This window comes from Thunnus thynnus, chromosome 1, assembly GCF_963924715.1.
Source record: "Thunnus thynnus chromosome 1, fThuThy2.1, whole genome shotgun sequence".
Classification (NCBI taxonomy): Eukaryota; Metazoa; Chordata; class Actinopteri; order Scombriformes; family Scombridae; genus Thunnus; species Thunnus thynnus.
Genome location: NC_089517.1, coordinates 9,302,131 through 9,324,502, shown reverse-complemented (window position 1 = coordinate 9,324,502; position 22,372 = coordinate 9,302,131). Strand labels below are relative to the sequence as shown.

The 22,372-nt window shown below is 38.7% G+C and overlaps 2 protein-coding genes across 17 annotated transcripts in view; both read left to right on the top strand.

Moving 5' to 3' along the window:
- The first annotated feature begins 829 nt into the window (after positions 1-829).
- Positions 830-19,075, top strand: nr1h3 (nuclear receptor subfamily 1, group H, member 3). 2 transcript variants are annotated; one of them, XM_067577095.1, is made up of 11 exons: positions 830-1,078; positions 6,063-6,279; positions 9,463-9,545; positions 10,051-10,293; positions 11,568-11,834; positions 11,997-12,202; positions 12,692-12,871; positions 13,720-13,819; positions 14,182-14,295; positions 14,436-14,530; positions 14,861-19,075. In XM_067577095.1, exons 3-11 carry the CDS (start codon positions 9,503-9,505, stop codon positions 15,005-15,007), a joined length of 1,395 nt encoding a protein of 464 aa, XP_067433196.1. In that variant the 5' UTR covers positions 830-1,078; positions 6,063-6,279; positions 9,463-9,502; the 3' UTR covers positions 15,008-19,075. The 2 variants fall into 2 exon arrangements, with proteins under 2 accessions (XP_067433196.1, XP_067433123.1); XM_067577022.1 differs by having other exon boundaries at positions 831-1,078; positions 6,063-6,274.
- A 2,717-nt stretch (positions 19,076-21,792) lies between these two features.
- The window catches only part of madd (MAP-kinase activating death domain), a 52,327-nt gene continuing 51,747 nt past the window's right edge, over positions 21,793-22,372 (top strand). For 4 of the 15 annotated variants that reach the window (XM_067576520.1, XM_067576077.1, XM_067576150.1 and 1 more), the window contains exon 1: positions 21,798-22,196. The gene's annotated coding sequence lies outside the window, so the exon portion shown is untranslated. Of the gene's footprint in view, positions 22,197-22,372 lie in introns of all 15 variants that reach the window. The other 11 variants (XM_067576375.1, XM_067575841.1, XM_067575923.1 and 8 more) reach the window with 6 other exon arrangements.

The following is a 22,372-nucleotide window of genomic DNA, read 5'->3' as shown; positions in this document are numbered from 1 at the left end:
CTTCAGTATTAATAATTTAATGATGTCATATACACCCACAGGCCACTTCATTAGGTACACCTGTGCAATCCAATACAACAGTTCTGCCATAAATTCTACTTTTAGGAAGCTTATACATTTTCAGTTTTTGTTGACATTGTCAGAAAGGTGATAATTCCACTTTAGGTTTATTATTGAGGTCGTAGTGGGTGGTGGTGTACTGGGGTGCATTATATTGAATTGTGTTCCTAATATTTTGCCCCCCTCATGTATGTTAATAAGGTAGACAAAATATTAGGAACACCATTCAATATAATGCACCCCGGTACACCACCACCCACTACGTCCTCAATAATAAACATAAAGTAGAATTATCACCTTTCTGACAATGTCAACAAAAACTGAAAATGTATAAGCTTCGTAAATGTAGAATTCATGGCAGAGCTGTTGTATTCGATTGCATTAGATTGCACAGGTGTTCCTAATAAAGTGGCCGGTGAGTGTATAATAATATATCAGTCAGAGGGATGAAACAAGTACTTTCACTTTAATACTCAAAGTACATTTTACTGCTAATACTTCTTCCACCTCTGTCCATTTCTAAAAAAAAATAAACACAATTAACTGACACACAGATAACCTGCTGGCAGTTGGTATCCCAACATTGAAACTCTTTTAGTTTCTGGGCCCTTGGGCTTATAATTAAGCTGTTTTTTGAGCCTGCTGTGTGCACTGTACTTAATACAAACGTTGACAGCATAACGTCCGTCAATAGGGGCCGTTTGCCACTGGACTCCCAAACAGGTTCATCCAGTTATGCCAATGTTTGTTACTGTCATCATTTATTTTACCTGACGTGTTTGCTGCCTGTGAGACTAATCCCTGGGCGGTAAAGTCCCACGGTCGCTGGCTTTCAGCCTGATGATGAAACCTGTTTCCTGCCGCAGCCTGAGCGACTCCGGCCCGCTGAATCACATGACAAAACTACGCTGGCCTACAAGCTAACATGCTATCTTTGGTTGTCAAAGCCGCTGTCAACAGCTACGAACTGACGGAGTAACCTCAAGTAACGAGTATCTGGGAACTCGCAAACTGTCTGGCAAGTTAATTTCGCCTTTCGTCGCTTCTTAACGTGTTTGTGTTCATCCGTAGCGTGAAGTTAGCTAAGGTAGCTAAGTTGAACTTGTTAAAAAGGGAGTTGCTTTCGAGTGCGGGGGTGTTAGGCTAACGTTAACGATATTGGCCTTGTTTGGATTGACCATGAAGCTAATCTCACCTCTACATCCCGTTTGTAAATGTATTATTAATATTTGAAAGCTAGCAAGTGAACGATTTGTACCTTAAAATATGTTAAATGTCAGCCAATGTTTACATGCTGAACTTGTAGTTGCGTTTGTTTGTCTAATTGATTGCAAGTCTGGTTAACTAACTAACTTGGCTAATGTTAGCAGTAAGTCTATGATCGAAACAACCACGACAATGACCATAAACAGTGTCAATACAAAACTTGTCAGGTGTCCTCTTTCAAGTGTTTAAGTTACATAACACGATTGCGAAATGACGCTAATGGAATAAAGTGTCAGTTAACTAACTAACTAACTAACGAACTAGTTACCGAGTCTAATTGCAAATTAGATAATTTAGCTTGATTAAAAAAAGCTGCTAGGCTGTGATAGTTTGGTCTTATAGTTTTGCCTTTGCTGAATATGCCTGGTTGTAGTGTGTGTGTGTGTGTGTGTGTGTGAGACTCTCACGATTGTAACTAAAAGCCCTGCAATGTACTAACACTCCATTGCAAGTAAAAGTCCTGCATGAAAAATCCTACTTAAGTAAAAGTACATCAGTATTAGTAGCAAAATGTAGTAAAAGTAGCAGTTTGGTCCCTCTGACTGATATATTATTGTATATGACATCATTAGATTATTAATACTGAAGCATCAGTGTTAGAGCAGCATGTTACTGTTGTGGCTGCTGGCGGTGGAGCTACTTTCAACTACTTTACATAGGCTACAGTTGGCCAGTTTAGTCCAGTGCTTCCCAACCTAGGGGTCGGACCCCTCCAAAGGGTCACCAGATAAATCTGAGGGGTTGTGAGATGATTAAGTTTTTTATACACAAATCTGTTTTCAGTTTTTGGACTTTTTCTCTTATCTTTGATTTTTGGTGAAATATTGGATCATTTGAATATTTATTGAAATGAAACCATGTGAGAAGTTTAGAGGGAAAAATCACTATTCGATGGAGCTGTTAACAACTCACAGACATCTGAAATGTGACCCCGACTACACACTGCTTTTTGTAAGATGTCAAAAAGTTTGGAAACCACTGGTTTCATCTTTAACAATGTGTTGTATTTTCAAAGCTTGTTATATTACCCATCATGTCAAATATTCATCTGAAAAGTAACTAAAACTATCAAGTAAAGAGTGGAGTAGAAAGTACAATATTTCCCTCTGAAATGTAGTGGAGTTGGAGTATAAAGTAGCATCACATGGAAATACTCAAGTACAAGTACCTCAAAATTGTACTTAAGTACATTACTTAAGTAAATGTACTTAGTAACTTTCCACCACTGGTTCCTAAACATCCATGGTCCATGGTAAGTGAAAACACCTGTGTACCCACACAGGTGTTTTTCCTCGATTAGTCCTCTGTGTGGGCGTGTACAGACTCGACATCTGTTGCACCTGCTGCCAGACTTGCATCTTGATCACTTTTATTAGTTTGGCAACCTCATATAATTCCCAGCACAGCTCCACCCACCCTCAACCTGAGGAAGAGGTCCCTAGTCAGAAGAAGTGAAAACATCTGGGAGTGTGTACATGGCCTTGAAACACTGGATGTACTTCTTCTTCCATCTGTGTCGTTGTGGGAACTCCGATTCATTTTTTGGGGCGGTGGCTCCTGAAAGCACTGACTCTTGATTTCACACCAAGTTGTTGCTGAGTATGGTTGTTAGTTTTTGCTTTACCGGAGAGAGTTACATCCGTTGGTACTCTGTGACTTTATGAAAAGGACGTTTCCCACTCAATCATGCTGACTACTATATTTGTACACTGATATTTGGTTTACTCACTGGTAGGCATTTCTGAACACATACACGCTGCAGTTTTCTCACAATCTGTCCACCAATTTGGTTGCTGACAGTGATAATAATTGGGACGTTCCTAAAGTCCAAATTGATGTAAATACATTGTTAGTTATGTCCAACCAATGGCTGAAAACCCAAAGGTGTGCAGTTGATGATTATGGAAGACTAGGTTTATCTGAAGTTTATATAAAGCTTCATCAGTCTGAGTTAGTCATATCAAGTGGATATCTGCCACATTTATAGTCTTTTTAGCATCAAATTCCCTCTTTGTGTTTCCTCGGACAGTGTTTCCCTTTTGAGCTGCGGTGAAAGTATACAAAAGAGGGACTTTGGCATTAATGGGACTAACATTGAAAGATATCGACTTGATTTGACAAACGGCCAAAATACACCAGGCATGGACATGGCGTGACATGTCTGTCACAGCAGGTCCCTCCAACAGGTAAAAACTACATACCTCATTGTAACAGGGACAATGCAAAGCAACAGTAGGGTTTTTTTTATATTGCAAATTAAAATTAAATCAATCAAATCAATGTGTATCCATGATCTTGTAGTTAAAACGATATAGTTAATTAATTCAGTACCAGTTAATATAGCCTACGCTTCCAAACCCTGCATAACTAACTGCATTATCACTTGGCAAAACTCAATATGCGTGCAGTGACGGAGACTGAGTTGGTGTAGCAGGTAGAAAACCCCACTTCGCTCCGTCTACGTGGCGGACTACATCCATGCCTGGTGTATTTCAGCTGTGATGCCGAGTTCACACTACACGATTTTAGCCCAGATTTTCCACTCTCCAACAGTTTTGGGAGATCAAAAGCCCCAGATTTGAGGCAAATCGGTGTCGGCTGAGTGCTTGTTCAAAGACACCATCCGAGAGCTCGCCAATGCCTCACAGTTGCCCCGAAAGATATCAAGCAGACTAAATATCTGGACCTGTCTGGGAGTCCAAATCCTGTAGTGGCTGGATGATAGTTAGAATACATACACCACAATTCATTACATAAATATTTATTTACGCGCATGGCATTGTGTCATTTCCTGTGTGCCTTCTCAGGTGCGTTTTTCGTGACAAAGCGTAGTTTGGAGGCCAGACAGACTTGTCAGGGATTCCTCCCGGTGAAAGATCTTGGATTGAAAAAGTCTTGTAATGTGTGACCTCGTGTCACCAATCAGTCATGTAGAGTCCAAACCTCAATGACTTCAAGATTTCCGATTGCAAGACAGAAAGTTGTATAGTGTGAACAGCACTACAGCGATCTGATGACTTTGAAAGTCATGTAATGTGTCATTGGCATAATTTGGTTGACTGAAGCTTCATATTAGCTTCAGATAAACTTTTTTAAATAGCCTATATTTTTGCTCAGAAGGAGGCTTGTGGATTTTGTCCCCCATCACTTACATCGTCAGTGCGTTATGAAGGGATCTTCTAATGGTCAGTGTGAACAGGAGGAATGATTACAGCAGGAAAAACTTATTTCACCATTCATTCCCCCAACGATTGTTTTAAGACAGACTTGAAAACCTGTAAACCCATCAAGCAGCAAGATACTGTTGTGGAATTACAAATGTAGTCAGATTGATGAAAGGCTAAACTGACTAGTTGACATGAGAAATAAAAGAACTTCTTTAGTCTTTTTAGTTGGACAGTAAGGTCTAATACTGTTATATTATATACTGTTATAATCAACTATCTGTGGTTATAATAATAACTTTATTTGTAGCACCTTTCATACAAAAAATGCCGCTCAAAGTGCTTTACAACAAGAAATTACATGCATCAAGTGTTTTACATGAAAAGGACATAAAAGCATGTGGAAAAACATTGATGTAACATAAGATGGAAAATAAAATAAAATAAAACCCACTTGATAAAGAGGAATTAAAATACATACAATGCATACTGAATAATAATCAAAGAATAAAATATGATAAAAAAAAAAACAGTTATAGCATAAAATACGTCAAATGTATAAAATAAAGTAAAATATAACATTTAAAAAAATAAATGACCAAAACAGACCATCGTCAGTTTTGTGGCATTTCTCTACACATTTTGCCATTTCATGTGTATCACATACTACACACAGCACGTGTGAATATGATATGATTGATAATCTGGGGATGAGAAAAACTTGATATCGAATTGAATCAAATCTCTCGGTTTTGTTCAGCGCTCTATCGATTTTTGTTGGCGCTTTTAATTCACTCCCAGCCGTCTATGACAACACGCACATGAACAAAGGTGACTGACTGATAAGACGCGGGGGACATTGGACTTGAACAGAGAGATCAGGGTGAGGACGACATCAGGTCACAGGCAAAGTAGAAAAGGTTTTACAACCGCAGATTTTGAATTCACCCAATAAAACCTGCCAGCTGTTTTTGCCAGTTAGCTATTGTCTGTTGAACAAATACATAGAAAACAGCTTGTTTCACTTCAAAACGACCAGAAATCTAGACTCATGATCCTCTACGCTGACAGGGCGTTTGATATATTGATTCGTAGTTTCTCAATATGTGAATATTGGACCTGTTCTGAATCTTGATAAACCTGTGTGATAGTCCTTTCTCTTTCAGTTCAATTATTGATGCATTTAATATAGATGTAATATTAGTTTATTGAGTGTTTTTTGGGGGTTTTTTTGGGTGACATTTTTGGGAGAAGGGCTTTGAATGGGGACAGCCCCCTACAGATTGGAGTCTCGGGGCAGTTGGACCCCAACGCTGGTTATATTTTGATGGGAAGAACTTGAGAGAAGATCGGGGTCATCTACAGGTGTCTCGTATGTTTTGAGGCAAACGGGGCTCCTTAAATTCTCAAACAGGAAAAGGCTGGAGCACCACAGTCCTGTGGGGATTTCAGAGCCATGCAAACGACCTATAGTAACCTCTTGTGTTCCCTCTTTCACCCTCCCTCCCTCCCTCCCTCCCTCCCTCCTCCCTCCTCTCTCTCTCTCTCTGTTTTCCCTCTTGTCTCCCATAGGGCACTGTAGAAAGGGACTCGTCTTCTTTCCTACTCCACTCTCTTCAAGATATCAAGTCATTAAACTTCCGCTCAATAAGTCACAGAGGTTTTGGCATCCTCAAGGCTCATCAGTTAAGCAAGTCCTCCATCAGCGCAGGGATATCGACAGACTGAGGTTGCGGACTCACGGGCAAGATGAATAGGCGATAAATAAGACATCAACTCCAGAGGTAAGGTCAGTCCACCGCTATGACTGTCACACAGTCAACTGTGGCAGATTCATTTCAGCTCAATATCAATCTTTATCAAAATGTTGTGCTTTTATTTTAGTATAAACCAGTGTTGTATTATCTAAGAACAAAAAAAGTAATTGTACACAGATTTTTTTTTTACTTTTCTGTGGAAATCTGTGGAAATAAGTGGAAAAATATAGACCCTTTTTTTTTTTTAAACACTCTTTCTGAATTTCACATTTTTTTACAGCACATATGCTGCCAAATGCTGACATAGTTACTTTAAAAAACATAGCGTTAGTCATAGTCATGCTTTGCTTCATTTCGGTACAGTATTATGCAACATTAAGTGAACACAGTCATAACTGCTATTATGAATAAAGCCAAAAAAAACCCACCTTCACATTTTAGGCCCACATTAGCGCGGCCTTCATCACCAGCTCCTGCGTGAAAGCTTTTATCTGGGTGTGCAACAGTACCGCTTTACTACTTTACTGTGATATCTGGAAGCCTATTAGTCGCGCTCGTCGCCACTACCTCCATCATAACCGCTTCATGTGTTCCGGTGAACAAAACCTGATCAGTGTTATGTAATTTAAGACAGTCGTGTGTGTGTGTGTGTGTAATCACTGTTGCTCTTTCGTTTTCTTTGAACTGTTTAGTGTTGAGCTTGACACAATAATATGAACGACTGTAAACTGCACAGCAATGGTAGTCAAGCAAGAAATACTGTGATTTTTGTGAGGGTTGTATTGTGTAATCTTGGTAACTTTTTTGTCTATGGCGTTTGATTGACAGGCCTGACAGTAAGTTTTAGAAATCGCTACCAAGCTGGCACCTACCGTCAGCTTTACAGAGCACGTGCCCTGTTTTGTTAACAATCGGAGTGATAGTGGGTAATTATATCCTGTATTTTACAGACAAAAAAGGTGATATCAGCCTTTTAGTTCTGTCTCTGCCTCTGTCACCCACGCATACAAACACACACACACTTAACACAGGTGCAAATTCAATGAATGACACTACTAGCAAACAGCTCAGCTTCACTGCTCAAACGATGTTAATAGCAATGGAAAGGTTTTTTATTGTCATTCCGACATATGTGCATGAAAAGGAAAGAAATTAAGATTGTTCAGGTCCCAGTGCGTAAAAGTATATTCAGATTGTGCGTGTATGTGTTTAGTAGGGTAAATTAGAATAGACAGAGTAGTCAATATCCTACAACCCTGAACAGATATGTAGTTTATTGTCTTTTAAAAAATTAATGTCTATAACAACTCTTCATTTTTGAGATTATAGACAATGTAAAAAGTTTTTTAAGAGTTATACGTCCATATTCCAAACAATACTTCAGAACATAAGCTGGTTTCATGATGTGTAAACGTGTATTTGTTTGGATAAAGCTGCCTCAGTATTGGTACGGCTGTCTTGCGGGTTCGTCGATGCATCATTGAAGTGCACAAAATCGATCGCCAGCAGGGGCAGCAGAATGTCATCGTAAGTGACACATAAGTAGTGATTTGATTAGCACATTTTTACTCTGTGGGTCGACACACTGCTTACGCATTTTTTTAAATTGTGAAATCTTGCAGAAGCGGTGGCCTTTGTCTTTATTAAGGTGAAAATAAACGTAAGCTGGCGATCAAGCGCTAAACAGAAGAGCCAGTTTTGAGGCACTTTTTGATTTTAACCCCCCGTACGATGATACTCTTCGCTTATTGTCCTGGGAAAACAATGTTCTTAATCTTTTCATCTTTCCTCAGTGCTCTGAGAGCAAAGAGAGAATAAAAACAAACAATACAGTAAAAATCAAATACATTTAGGAACTGTGCAAGAAACAGCTCGATACTAGTTTGGATGTGGACACTTTGTCAGAGTCTGTAAAGATAAAATTAGGATTGGGTTTGCTGTGATTCACCAGAGATGATAGAAGTTTGTCAATCGTTATTGCTTCCTTTTCTGTCTCTGACTGTATCAGACTATTTTTGGCATTTTGCTTCAAGGCCAATTTAGTATTCTTGTGATTTCCAGAGAATTTACTTTGTCATGATCAATTTCACAACATCATATCATATGTACGGTGATGCATTTTTAAAAAAATCAAAAATATTCCCACTGTTCATGTAATAAATGTAATGAATTTGTCATCAAACTGGGGTGAAGTATTGTGCTACATCATATCACAGTACAATAATGATAAAAAAACAAAGAGGTAACGTGCAGCTAAATTACTGAAACAGTGTGAATCAATTTTTTAAACTTTTGAACAGATATTTTAGATATAAGTTAGAAATTACAGAAGGCTTTTTCTGTTTAAACTTGGTTTTCCTTGTTGTAGGCTGGTTAAGAATAGCCAAAAATCATGCAAGTGTCTCTGCTGAATCAGTTTCCTGAAATGCATCCATATGCGGCACATGACAAACTTTCATTTCTGCTTTTACAGCTAGTTGGCTTTCTTGCACACATGTTATTGGCAGGATCTGGGTCCAATTCCAGACTTCTTATGTTTAAGATCTTTCTAAGAAATGTATCATCCTGTGTGAGATCATAATAATTATCCTGTCATCGAACTACATCCCTGTTTTGAATATGTACACAGCCAGCCACAGTCACACGGTCTACCCACAGTGTTGGCAGTGTATCGCACTTTATCACACTGCTTCAATATGTATGTCTGTTGAGTTTATGCCATTTTGTTATTGTGGGGAACCCTACTGAAGTGGAAATGAATTCAAGTTTAGGTTGAACACAGAGCTACTTATAACTGTATAATGCAGCAGGACAGCAGTCAGAGTCTCATACTTTAAAGTATGTCACAGGAGATTGCAAACAGTGTCTATGTCTGCCTCTTAATTGCAAAATCTTTACCACCTTGTTGACTACATATAGTATAAACAGGCATACTACTGTGAAAGAAAATAGAGCCAAAGAAAACAGGCTGAGGTATTTGTGAAACTTGTGTGGAACTTGTGTCCCAGACTAAGACTTTTCTGGGTTTAAGGTCAGTCTAAAATTGGCTGTCGTCCAGGTGCACGTAGTTGACGGACCGACATTCAGACCTCCTGCGTCAGCTAACATCTACGGCACCTTGAAGTGCCGCCGTTCAGCGAGACACGAAGTCCTCTGTACAATCCGAGGGAGCTCAGTTGTAATCATTACATCTGATTGTTATTTTTATTGCACAGGTACACGTTGATTTCGTAATGACAAGCTGCTGTGCAGAAGATGTCCACGCTGTCTGTGACTGATATCCCAGATGTTGGTCATGGTAAGAGGAACTACTTTTTCTTACATGTATTTATCCACTTTGTCAGCTCAAACTAGGGCAGGTTCAAGTTCTCTTCGTACCATGCCACAGAGTTTGTATAATTTTCCTATTGTATGAGTGAGTGTCCATTCTGGTCTTTTTTTATTCTATTATCTATTATTTTGTCCAGCTAAAAGGAACATCTTGATCTATAATGAAATCAAGCTCATTCATAGACATCTGCGGAATCAGTTTCCTGAAAAGCTCACAACAAACTTTCATTTTTTAAGCCTCAAACCAAAGAGTGGTTTCCGCTGAAATTGTGAACTGTAAGCTTCACAAAAGTAGTATTTACCACGTGAGTGTTGCATAATATGTATCATATCCTTCAGCAGACAAACAACAAAGTTTATTCTCGACACTTGTCACAATTAAGACGGATGGAAACAAAATCTTGCAGGATAACACAAGTCTGTTTTGATTGTGGTGTTTTGAATGTGAACGGGTTGGTGTCCCCCTCTGTCAGATGAGAGTAAGGTGTTTGACGGGGCCTCAGAGCTGCAGCTGGACTGCATGGTCGAGGAGAGCGGAGGAAGCACCGCAATGAAGCACGAAAGCCTGCTGTCGCTGGCCGATCTCTCCCAGCCAGACGACTTCCCCGTGCCCGCTCACAATGGCCCTTCACTGACCGAGATGAGCAGCCCTCTGCCGATAGAGCCGAACGACATCAAGCTCGATCCAGCTGCAGGCGACACATCTGCCAGCATAGGTGAGAGAAAACTATTTACTTTAAGTAGTTTCAGTACACGAGTTTTCACAAGTTTTCAAAATGAAATTGTTGAGTCGAGCTCATAGGATTTGGTTTTACAATCAAACAATGAGTGGGTGTAGGGGGTAAACGCTCCACTGGGGTCATCAGGTGGGCGCCCTCTTGCCTTAGTGTTTCGGCCCATGCAGCAACAAAACTTCATGAGGATCAGTGGAGTCCAGGTTTCTTCTGTCAATGATTCAGTCCTGTTCATACGTACTGTAAATCATAACCAGCAGTGACAGAACTTCAGACGGATCAGTGGAGTTCAGGGTTCTTCTGTCAATGATTCAATACTGAATTGAATACAGTCTATATGGGATGTCTCTGAAAAATATAACTAAAGTAACTGGAAGTGTCCAGTTACTTGTCTCTGGAATAATCAATGTGCAGTTTCTGTAATAATACTACTTTGGTCACTGTTGTCATTGAGGGCATCACCATTATGAAAATGAAAAAAATGTTTGTTACTTATGAGTTTTGGTTAAGATGCGTTAAAATGGGGCTAAAATGCGTATATGGGTGTGTGTGTGTGGCTGCGGCTTGTCTCTTCATGTATGTCTGCGTGACTGGTGTGACAGCTTTCATAGACTAGACTAACCAGTAGCTTTACTGCGAATACCTCTTAATCTCAAGACATGTTTTCCCACGTATTGTCTCTTTTGTGCCACAGACAGACTCAGTTTAGTTTGACCGTTTCCTTTGAAATCTCTATCTTAGTTGCAGAATGAGGTTTTCAGATGCATTTAGACAGAGATACACAGAGGCACTAGTTTATTAGGTACACTGTAAATCTCCTCCTTTCATTAGCTCTGCCGAAAAATTGTTTTACTCATGCATATTAATGTGGGTCAACATAAAAATAATGTTGAATCAGCACATCCCTGACACATTTTTAACGAAGCCTGACCTTATGTTGGGTTAGATTGGATTAGATTAAACAGGTTTGATAATGAAATGGTAACTCTGAGTATTTGTGATGTTGGAAAAGTTTTTTTGATTTCATAGATATGTTTTGCTTTGAATGTGCTGACAATCTGGAGTCAGGATAAATGTTTGCCAGGATAGCTAACTTGTATTGTACAGTACATCTCGCATTACCTACTAGCAAATTTGCCTTCAGAGTTTTTCTCTTACTGAAATCATCTTGAACAACATGTTTTTTGAAGCCATAATTTAAGTCTACGTTCTTAACATGCTTTATCAACTCTCTTCCTCACTTTATGTGTGCGTAGATGGTCAGCCAGTAAAGAGAAAGAAGGGTCCTGCACCGAAGATGCTGGGTAACGAAGTGTGCAGCGTATGCGGTGACAAGGCCTCCGGTTTCCACTATAACGTGCTAAGTTGCGAGGGCTGCAAAGGCTTCTTCCGACGCAGCGTCATCAAGAGCGCCCAATACTCCTGCAAGAACAACGGCCGCTGCGAAATGGACATGTACATGCGCCGCAAGTGCCAGCAGTGCCGTCTGCGCAAGTGCCGGGAGGCCGGCATGCTGGAGCAGTGTGAGTTTCTTTATGCTAAATGAATCAGAGCTAAAGAAAAATTAGATTCAACTTCATTTTGGTCTGTTTGGGTTTTAAAAAATAATGACAATGAAATAAGGACATCCTCTCAAACTTGGGGATCAAACTTTAGTCGAGATCTGCTTCCTCTTTGACCCGTAGGTGTGCTCTCCGAGGAGCAGATCAGACTGAAGAAGATGAAGAAGCAGCATGACGAGGAAACGGCCCGCACGTCCACAGTGGTCACCCCCACCCCTCCACAGGAAGCAGCCACACTGGATCCACAACAGCAGGAGATGATTGAGAAGCTGGTGGCTATGCAGAAGCAATGCAACAAGAGGTCCTTCCTTGACCGACCAAAAGTGACGGTAAGTGAATATCTCAGAGGATAGATTTGTTCTAATCTAACATTATTAACCAAATAATAACCTGTGGTTTTCTTTCATATTTAATGGAGAACTAAAATATCAATACGCAACTTCACCAAGCACTCACCTTCTAATAATATCGTGTTTAGTTTACAGTAACAAAAGGGACTGTTTCAGTCAAAGTAATGAAACTGATTGCAAACTAAATGACAAACCCTGAAAAGTTTATGAATTATATTAATTTTGAAGAAGCTGAAATTTACAGAGATCATAACTTTAAACTACAACAACATCCGCAGTCAAATTTCTTGTACGTGTGTTTTGCTGATTTTGGTTTTGGCATCTTTGCTGTTCAGATTCATTTGTTGAACCCAGAAGATTCTGTCTCCTGCTTTGGTTTTTGGATACATATCAATCCTAACCAATTAAGTAATTTGTCTGTGTGTGCACGTTTTTTTTTTTTTTTGTTTTTGTGTGTGCGTCCAACAGCCGTGGCCACAGAGTCAGGACTTACAGAACAGAGAAGTGCGTCAGCAGCGTTTCGCCCACTTCACTGAGCTAGCGATCATGTCGGTGCAGGAGATCGTGGATTTTGCTAAGCAGCTTCCTGGATTCCTCGAGCTCACGAGAGAGGACCAGATCGCTCTGCTGAAGACGTCCACAATTGAGGTTTGTCATGATTTTATCAAGAGATGTTGTGTCTTCACTCATTAGTCTGGATGTAAGGCATCGTAACTGTAAATAAGTGATTTCTAGTCAACGCTTTTTTGATAATGTATGATACAAATGTGAGTGTTCTGAAACGTGAGTCAACCTCTGTGTCGTTGCCTAGGAAACTCTTGATGCGATGTGAGTGCCGCTGCTGTCAGAGTGCCTTTTAAATTACTGCAGAGTAAAAGCGAGAGCATACGGGATGCAGGTTAGCTAATGGTACCACCGAAAGAAAAAGCTCTAACACAGGGGACAAATATAACCACATATCTTCAAAGTTTTTCTCCAAAAACTCTGGAGCCAAGCAAAAATACATATGGGGAAGAAGGGATCGTGACAGAAGTGGGAGAAGTGAGAGGGGCCAATTGAGGGGGGGAGCTCAAGCTTATTTTTATGCAATAAAGGCAGCTTATTAAGTCATCCTCTCCTTGTGACCTGACCACACAAATATGCCATCCCGTGCCCCTTGTCTCTTTAGGGTTTTTTCGGTGTGTACCACCAGGCTAGGGGAAACACTGGAGCTAAATGTAGAAACTTCAAAAAGAAAAAACTATGGTACTCAACCATCATATTCTACTACAACTCCATTATTTCAAAATATGGTATGAAGTGCATAATCCAGTTTTAGCATACAACAATATGCTAAATAAGTTAGTAATACACTTTTTAAAATGGATAGCACCTATAGGAATTCTGCTCCTCAACATTACTGTTATGAAAAACTTTGAATATCTCTGCATATCAGTTTGTCTTAGTTTGGGTTTATATTAGTATTCCTCTCACAAAGACGTGTTTGTCTTCCTCAGATTATGCTGCTGGAGACATCTCGGAGATACAACCCTGCCATCGATAGCATTACGTTTCTGAAGGATTTCAGCTATAATAAGGAGGATTTCGCGAAAGCAGGTGGATTTGCTTATTTATGTCTGTCAAATGTTTATGCACGATATGAAAATGAAGTATCACTTAAGACGACTGCCTGTAGTCCATCTGTTTTATAGTCTGTTTGAAAAGACTTTGCCAGGTTATGCATAGTTTGTCTTTGCAGAGTTTTTGACTTTATGCAAATAGTCACCACTATTTTCTAATACAAGAAGACCTGAACTATCGCCGCCTTCACAGTTCAGATATTAAATGCAAGAAAATAAACTGAGAAATGTGTTTTAATCTCAAGAAAAAAGTGTGTGTTTGATATGACCTGCTTCTACATTGACGCTGCTGAGAACCTCATGTTTCCTTTGTCCCTCTCTCCACTTTCACCACCTCAGGGCTTCAGTTTGAGTTCATCAACCCCATCTTCGAGTTTTCAAAAGGAATGAACGACCTGCAGCTGGACGAGGCCGAATATGCCCTGCTAATTGCCATCAACATATTCTCTGCAGGTCAGAATTCATAAACTAAGGATAAACAGTAAACACACTCAGAACTAATACTGTTTTTTTTTACCAAAACATTATCCAATACTCTGTTATAAAAGACATTAACAGATGCCTAAATGTCTCATGTGCTAAACACCGTTTAGATCGGCCGAATGTGCAGGATCATGATCTCGTGGAGAGGCTGCAACAACCGTACGTGGACGCTCTGCGCTCTTACATCATGATAAAGAGACCAAATGTAAGTGCCCAGGGGTTCACGTAACCTCTTCTCTTGTGACCAACAGTATGTCAACATCACTTGGTTGTCATCATCACAACAAGCACATTGGGTCAGGGCTGAGGTCTCACCTTTTTTTTTTTTTTTATAAGGATAGGTGGGTGGAGTGTTGTTGCTAGAGCAGAAATTGATTTTACTGGAATGAAACCACTAAACGTAAACCAACTAATCCTGTATTTTCCTCCTGTAACAGTTCAACATTATAAGTCACTCCTAGACATGTTACTGAATTTATCATAAGTCCCTCCACTTCTTTCTTAGTATTATTTTAAGAATTGTTGTTTTCCTCAGGATCACTTGATGTTCCCCCGTATGCTGATGAAGCTGGTGAGTCTTCGTACACTAAGTAGCGTCCACTCGGAGCAGGTTTTCGCCCTACGCCTCCAAGACAAGAAGCTTCCCCCGCTGCTCTCTGAAATCTGGGACGTCAACGAGTGACTGCAAACCTGATGTCACACTCCGTGGCTTTTTCGAAGCCTGAGACAGACATGGTATCCAGCAGGAACACTGACTCCTCTCTCTGCCCATCTGGTCATGGATTTGTTCTAGGGTTGAGTTGTTTTTCTTTTTTTTTTTTTTTTTTTTTTTTTTTTGTCGTGGGAGGAGAGCCTTTACTGCCCTTTGCTCTCAAACAGACTGTTAAACGGTTTTGTGTTCACGAGGAGAAACACGAACACCAAGTTTTCTTTGAGCCTTTGTTGTTCTTCCTTTTTGTGTTGATGCTGACATGATTGTGGCGATATGAAAATACCAGCATCAGGCTCTTTAAGCCAGTTATCTCTGATTTAATATGTGTTGAAAGTCAATCTCTAGTGCAGTTCTAAACTCATCCTCTTTAACAATTTAAAATCAGAAAGCTCTGAGCAGATTTTAGCTGTTGATGTCTCAAAAACGTCAGGATTACGGTTGCACATTCAGTCGAAATAGTGATTTATTTTTTTTTTATTTTGCAGTCGTGCAATAGGCGGATTGGAAACAGAGTCGGGCTTGAGCAGACCCATATCTGCTGTTCACTTTATTGATGTTAAGATACATGGTAGGCCATCTGGTTGGTATTGTGCATTGTGATATGGCAACTAAAAGTTTGTATTTCATTTTGGAGTTAGTGCAGAAATGGAAAGGTCGGTGTAGTTGCTCAGGTAAAGTAATGTGAAGTAGACCTCTGGGAATTAGAGGCGTCTTTAATTTCTATTAGATTACTCACAGTTTTCTTCCAAGTGCATAAGGGACCCTTTTGGTCATTTATAGACGCCCACAAACCTTTTATGTTAAATTGTATATTTATTTTCACAAGAAAAAATGTATAGAGTGCACACATGAAAAATATCCACAACATTGTACAATCACATACTAACGCACAAGAAGGTAATATTCTACAAGAGCTGATGGTAGTGTGACTGGCACAGGGCCCCCCATTTACAGGAAATGTTGATGTGACTAAATCTTTTTTTTTTTTTTACGCAGTGCACTGCTGTCTTGGAATGGATGGTACTGATGTGTCATACAATTCCATGTAAAGATAAAATGTTTTTTTTTAAAAAAAAAGCAATCGAGCTACTATCTGTGACCCTCCTTTCAAATGAATAAAAACCCAAGTTGACAAAGTTGTATTTTTAAAATCAAAATTGAAAGGATCGATCCTGCTAACGTCCTCATCGTCATATGTTCATGTGAGATGTACTTTTACTTATTTCATTACAAAGCAGTACAGCTATTTTTCCTATAGGGGATCTTGATTTGTGATATTATCACTAGTGTTTAGAGGTGTGAGAAATGTATAAACAATGTACATATAGTATGGGAAGGATATAAAGAATTTCACAACCTTTTATTTTTTATAATATACGTTATGAATGATACTGAAGAAAAAAAAAAATGTATACCTGAATATCCATCGGAAAACTAACTTGATCTAAAGGTCTACCATTGTCTGAGTATTTTTGCTTGACCAAATACTCGACAACAACAGCTTTAACTGGTCGGATTTTGGGAAACCACTTTACCAAAATCTATATTAACAGGGAGCAGAGAACAACAGGAATGAGTAGAAACATTGAAATTGTAGTAAACATTTATTACTACAGAGATCCAGATGTTTATATTCATGTTATACTTCCCATGCATTCTCCTGTGCAGTGTAAATTTGAAATGCTGCATAAAGGATGATAAAGGAATGTCAATGTAAATTCATCATTGTGCAGTTTTTTTTCCATCTTCATACTCGCGTTTTTTTAGTGGGTTGCAGTTACTTCAAGAGGGCTGAAAAACTGAACAATACATCACCCTGTTGCAGTCTCTTCATTAGCTGTATGTGTAGCTATTTACAGGTATCACCACTGAACATCCATAACCATAAATGTAAACTGTTATTAGCTGTTTTTTTTTGAAAACAAACTGCTCCAACCATTTCAGCTTTTTCACCACTGGCATTTATTTCACAGCACCACTTAATATCAGACATTATACATAATGTTTATACTTTTGTATAATTTTCATCTACAGTTCCTTGTGGTTTTTAATTAATAAAAACGGCACTTAACGTTAACACATGATAGCTGAAATGGAACATTGACTCTTCACATGAGCACATAAATATTGTACAAACACCCACATCTCACAGTAACACAGGCACAGGTGCTGTCCTCCTCAATTGTATTAACAGGATGGGCCTGGTTTTGATTTGATATGAGATAATTCTGTCCATACGCACTTGATGATCAGATCTAAGGTGTGTTTCAGTAATTTGAATGTTAGACTTGGGAGTCTCTTATTTTTCTTACTTTTTCCACTAACATGTATGTATTACTGTTTTGTTGTTTAATTTAATGAGCTGTTATGATCTCCCAGATGGTCAAAACATATTTTTGAACAGCAGATGTTGTGATGCGTCACAGTAGGAAAAGCACAGGTGTCGCTAATATCATTAATGATGGCTCTGTTCTATTCAGGTGCAACAGTGAGTCAGCATATATAACAGCAGGACCCTGAAACAGAAACGACTAAATGTAATTCAGCCATCATTATTTATTGCTTTTCCTACTGTGACATGTCAAAATGTCTTCTGTGGAAAAAAAACGTCTATTGTTTTATACCTCCTGTCCATCGCACAGGACAGGAAATGTGTGTCTCTGAAGCCCAGGCTTAACATAAGATCAAGGGAATACAGCAGCAGTACTTACTAACACAACTCTATTGATGGTAAAAGCATTCATCGGTTGTGTTTGCCAATTTAATCATCTGATGATATGTAAATTAGATTTTTATGTTTTGTGGTGTTGATTAAATGGTCAATTTTTTAAAATCGAGCAGTGGAACATAATTCACTGCTTCTGCCTGGTGCATTATGGGTGAACTCTGGTTGGCTGTGATTTGAATATATTTACATCTTACCCCATGAAAGAACTGTAAATGTGCAAAAATGCATTGAGCTCCACCTATTGATGAGAAGTTTTTCCTTCCACATTGTGTACTGTGTCAACAGTAGTATGTTCTTATATCTGTAGAATCATCACAGAAGCAATGGTTACCAAAGTGTTTTATCCTCTAAAAAAAAAACACCACCAGATATTTTCTTCTGGTATTGGAAGCATGTTTGATTAATACAAACCTACATTAAAAGTTGCAGTTCCTTTTTTTAGCTGTATTGCCTGAATTAAGTGTCAAACTTAATATCAGCACTCAGTTTAACACTCAAAAGTATAAAAGATCTTCCTGATGCACTGACAGCCATAAGCAGCATTTTTTTTTTTCAGTACAGACAGAAGTCAACAGAGAAAATACATTTTCTGACCATGTATTGTATCAAGCCTTTTGCCTTCCCACTCAAAATTGATTCATTTTTTTAATGATGCTCTAAAAATGGGAACATCATTTTGATATCGATTTTCTTACATCCTTCTAACCCCCGTGGTAATATCTTTAATGATTTTCTTTATGACCGATGCACCAATGTTATAATAAGCAGATTAACACCAGAGTGTGCAGCACGACGGTGGAAACATACCAAATGATTTTTAAGTTGGATACGCAACTGAAACAAATCATCTTTCTTTTGGGTCCCTTTGCAATGAAATGTGAGGTTGCTTTTGGTTTTCTGCTTGCTGAGATGTCACTAACCATTACTGTAGGTTCAAAAGTAGCCTCTTAATATTGGGGTGAGTTTTCCCAACATGCCCCAATCCAATCCCAGGTCAATCTACAGAAGGAATTTGATGGAAGTGACATGATTTTTTTTTTTTAACATGTACTCCAATCAAATGAACAGGTACACAGTAAAAAAGTATCAGTGGTTTGCTTAATGTACATGTTTTGTTAATGCTGTAGGTATCAAGGTTAATTGTGCTGTACATAAATTGTCATCTCTGATCTCGTTTAATTCCTCTGTCTTCAAAGGGTGACACTGTAAACATTATTGATACATAGAAATGCAAAACCTATTTTAATACTTGTAACTCCTGAAGACCTTCTGTTTTGTATGTACAGTAAATTAAAGCTGTCGTGCTAATATGTTTGGCATCAGAATCACTTGTTTACCTGGTCAGACATTAGAGGTGTTGATGCTCAGGGACTCCAGTGAGACCAATTTAAATGCAGGCAAGACCTTGGTGAATGTCTCCATGTACTCAGATTTATTTGGTGTTACACAGTAACTGCCCTGTAAATAAGACCTTGTTGAATGTCTATATAAAAATGTCATCGTTCAGGCTGAATATACTGAAGTTACAAGCTCAGAAATAAACAGGGGCAATCTCCCAGAATATTGGGCAAAGTGTCATGTCATTAAATGTGACACCTTCCTGTATTTCTTTATTAGCTAAGCTAGGAAGTGAATACATTTCTGCTACCATTAACCCATATCAGTGGCTCCCATTGTAAAATCACAGAGGAGTTTCTGGATAACTACAGAAAAAAGCTTGTATAATCTTTCATTAAAAACCAGTTTGGATGTTTTGGCTATTAAACTATCAAAACTACATGAAGACTTTTATGTTTATTAAGTGCGTATGAAGGCTTCTAAAATGTAGATGTTCATGGATGATGTTGAAAAGTTGTTTCTCTTTATCAGAGTGAGCATGAGAAAGGTATCCAGAGTTAACATTTAAGATTAATAGCAGGACCCTTGTTGCAGTATTTTAAATCATATCTGAAAGTTTGGTGTATCTGTTACCTATTAAGGTTTCATATACTGGTGAATTAGCTGACTGTATAAAATTTAAGTTAATGCAAGTTTGGTCTTGTATTTTTTAGAATTATAATAAAGTTCAGATCAGGACACCATGAAACATGGAGGCAATAAATGCACAATCATTGTGCTATTGAAAATGGTGGAGCCTAAAATTACAGTTATATAACAGAAAAGGATGTGTCCTACTTTACCTCACCTACAGTCTTAAATGTAATACTACATTAATTTTGGCTTGAACACACTGAACCCAAATGCCATTCCTACTGTAGACTAAATCTAATACAAATGCTATAGATCCCTGTGTGGTTATACAAAATCTTAATAATTCAGAGATAAAACACACATGCAATAAACTAATACAGTGTGTTTCTGTGAAACTGGTAGATAGTTCTACCACAAAATAATTCAACCTAAATTTAGGCCTACAATTTGTATATGAACATACAGTACGTATCTTAATATTACAATGACTTTCATGTATGACACTAGGCTACATGTGTTGTTGTACATACTTGTTTAGTACCTTACATGTCCGAAACATACAGTATGGTGTATTAGACTACCATAAAACACATATTTACTAAATATGGTGGTCATGATCATGACATTAGACAAAATAAAAATTGCACATTTTACAACATTTGATTTAGCACAAAATCAAACTTGATTCTCAACACATTTTTTGAGTGCAGGATTTGGGCATTCAAATTTGTATAATAAAGTACCCTAAATTATAGCCATATAAAAGCATTTTTTTTATATAAATGATATAACTCAGAGCAACAGCATACATCTTTCAGCCACCAGAGGGCCCTCAAACAAATTGAAAATGTGTACGAAAAAATTTTAAGGACGCTACACTAATTTTAGTGTTAATTTTACCAGGTTTTGCTTGTCTTTCAGCAATTTTAATTGTCATAAATTGTAGTTAACAGTTGGATGTGCACAGCTTGGAAGGGTCGCTTTTCAAATTTTCGTCGCCTTGTTCGGTGATAAAAACACTGTGAAGTAAATAATAAGTAAATTGCTACTACTACAGACATACTACCAGGTTTTCATCAGGCTTGTTTAATGCTTCCATTGAAAGCTCCAGAAAAAGCTATCAAATGGACCTTGAGTTAATTTTTTTGTCAAGCTATTTATAGATACAAGCACTCATTTTATTTAGGATTTTATGTTGCTATAGAAAAACTGAGATTATTAGAAAATTTAAGGGCTTTATAATAAAATTCGATATTCAGGGGCTTTATAAATATTTTGGGGTTATGATTACTCATTTTATGGTCTCTACCAAATTCGTGTATCAGTGTCTTAAAGCTAATACCAGTGTTAATATGAAAGGTCAAAGAAAGGTGAAAGGGTGGGGGTGGTATGGGTGGCAAGTCCTTGTTAGGGCCCGAAAAAGGCTTTGTCTGACCCTGAGAGAGAAAGAGAAAAAACACTGTAAAATACTGCAAATGGTTTACACTGATTATAAAGTGAAGTACCACTACTGCGGACACACTACTGGTCCCTGTAGGGAGCATTTAGTGGTTTTTGTCAGACCCACTTAATGCTTCAGTTAAAAGCTTCGGAAAAGGCTTTCAAGTGGATGTTGAGTTAATTTTTTTGGTCAAACTATTCACAGATACAAGCACTCTCTTCTCATCCAAAATGTTCTCTGAGCTCCCATTTTAGGATTTTATGTCGCTATAGAAAAAAATTGGATTATTAGAAAATTTTGAGGGCTCTATAATAAAATGTGGTACTAAGGGGTGTAATTAAATATTTTGGGTTTATTATCATCACATTTTATTGTCTCTGTACCACATTGGTGTACCAGTGTCTTAAAGCTAATAATACTGTATTTTTATACTTTTAATCATGATAAATTGCATTTAAAAATTACGATGGGGGGTGGGCAAATCCTCTTTAGGGCCCCAAATAGGCTTTGTCCGGCCCTGTTAAGCGATAAAACACCTTATAATACTGTAAACTGTTTACACTGATTATTGAGTAAAGTACCACTACCACAGACATGCTACCAGTCCCTGTAGGAAGCATTATTATCATCAGGTTTTTCGTCAGGCTTGTTGGTCGCTTCCGTTAGGTCGGGCTCTGAGTATGCGGAACTCCCTGCAGACCGATGATGATGAAGAGGATGTTGTGAAGGCAGGTTGTAACTGACCGAGCCACCCGTTCACCGAGCACAAGAGGCGGACACGCATTTCGCATAATTTATTATTCCACGAACCAGTCGGTCGGAGTAGCTTGACGTCTGAGCCTTCGTCCGTGTCCGATGTTTCCAATTCAGATATATAATCTGAACGAAACGAAGGCTGAATTCATACACACACCGCTGCCTCTCTGCCTCCGTGACCGAGGAGGGCACTCACCACCCAGGCCGTCATCAGCAGCTGGCTTCGCAGCGACTGTTAGCGGCTAACCGGCTAATGTAAGCAGGTAAGGATGCTCCACTTTGACGTCTGTGCTCTTTAAACCCAACCGCCGCGTTTGGTGGCACGTATTCTGCTCTTTTTCTGACGTCGCCACCAGCTTGTTTTCATTCGACAAATCATTGTTTTATAAGACACATCGGTTGAAGCTACTGCTAGCAGCTAGGCACAGCGAGCTAACTA

Bases quoted from the DNA above. Each gene is read 5' to 3' on its own strand.
- nr1h3 (XM_067577095.1), top strand. From the start codon at position 9,503: ATGTCCACGCTGTCTGTGACTGATATCCCAGATGTTGGTCATG. The intron at 10,294-11,567 runs GTGAGAGAAAAC...ATGTGTGCGTAG, and splicing joins CGACACATCTGCCAGCATAG to ATGGTCAGCCAGTAAAGAGA. The intron at 12,872-13,719 runs GTTTGTCATGAT...TGTCTTCCTCAG, and splicing joins TGAAGACGTCCACAATTGAG to ATTATGCTGCTGGAGACATC.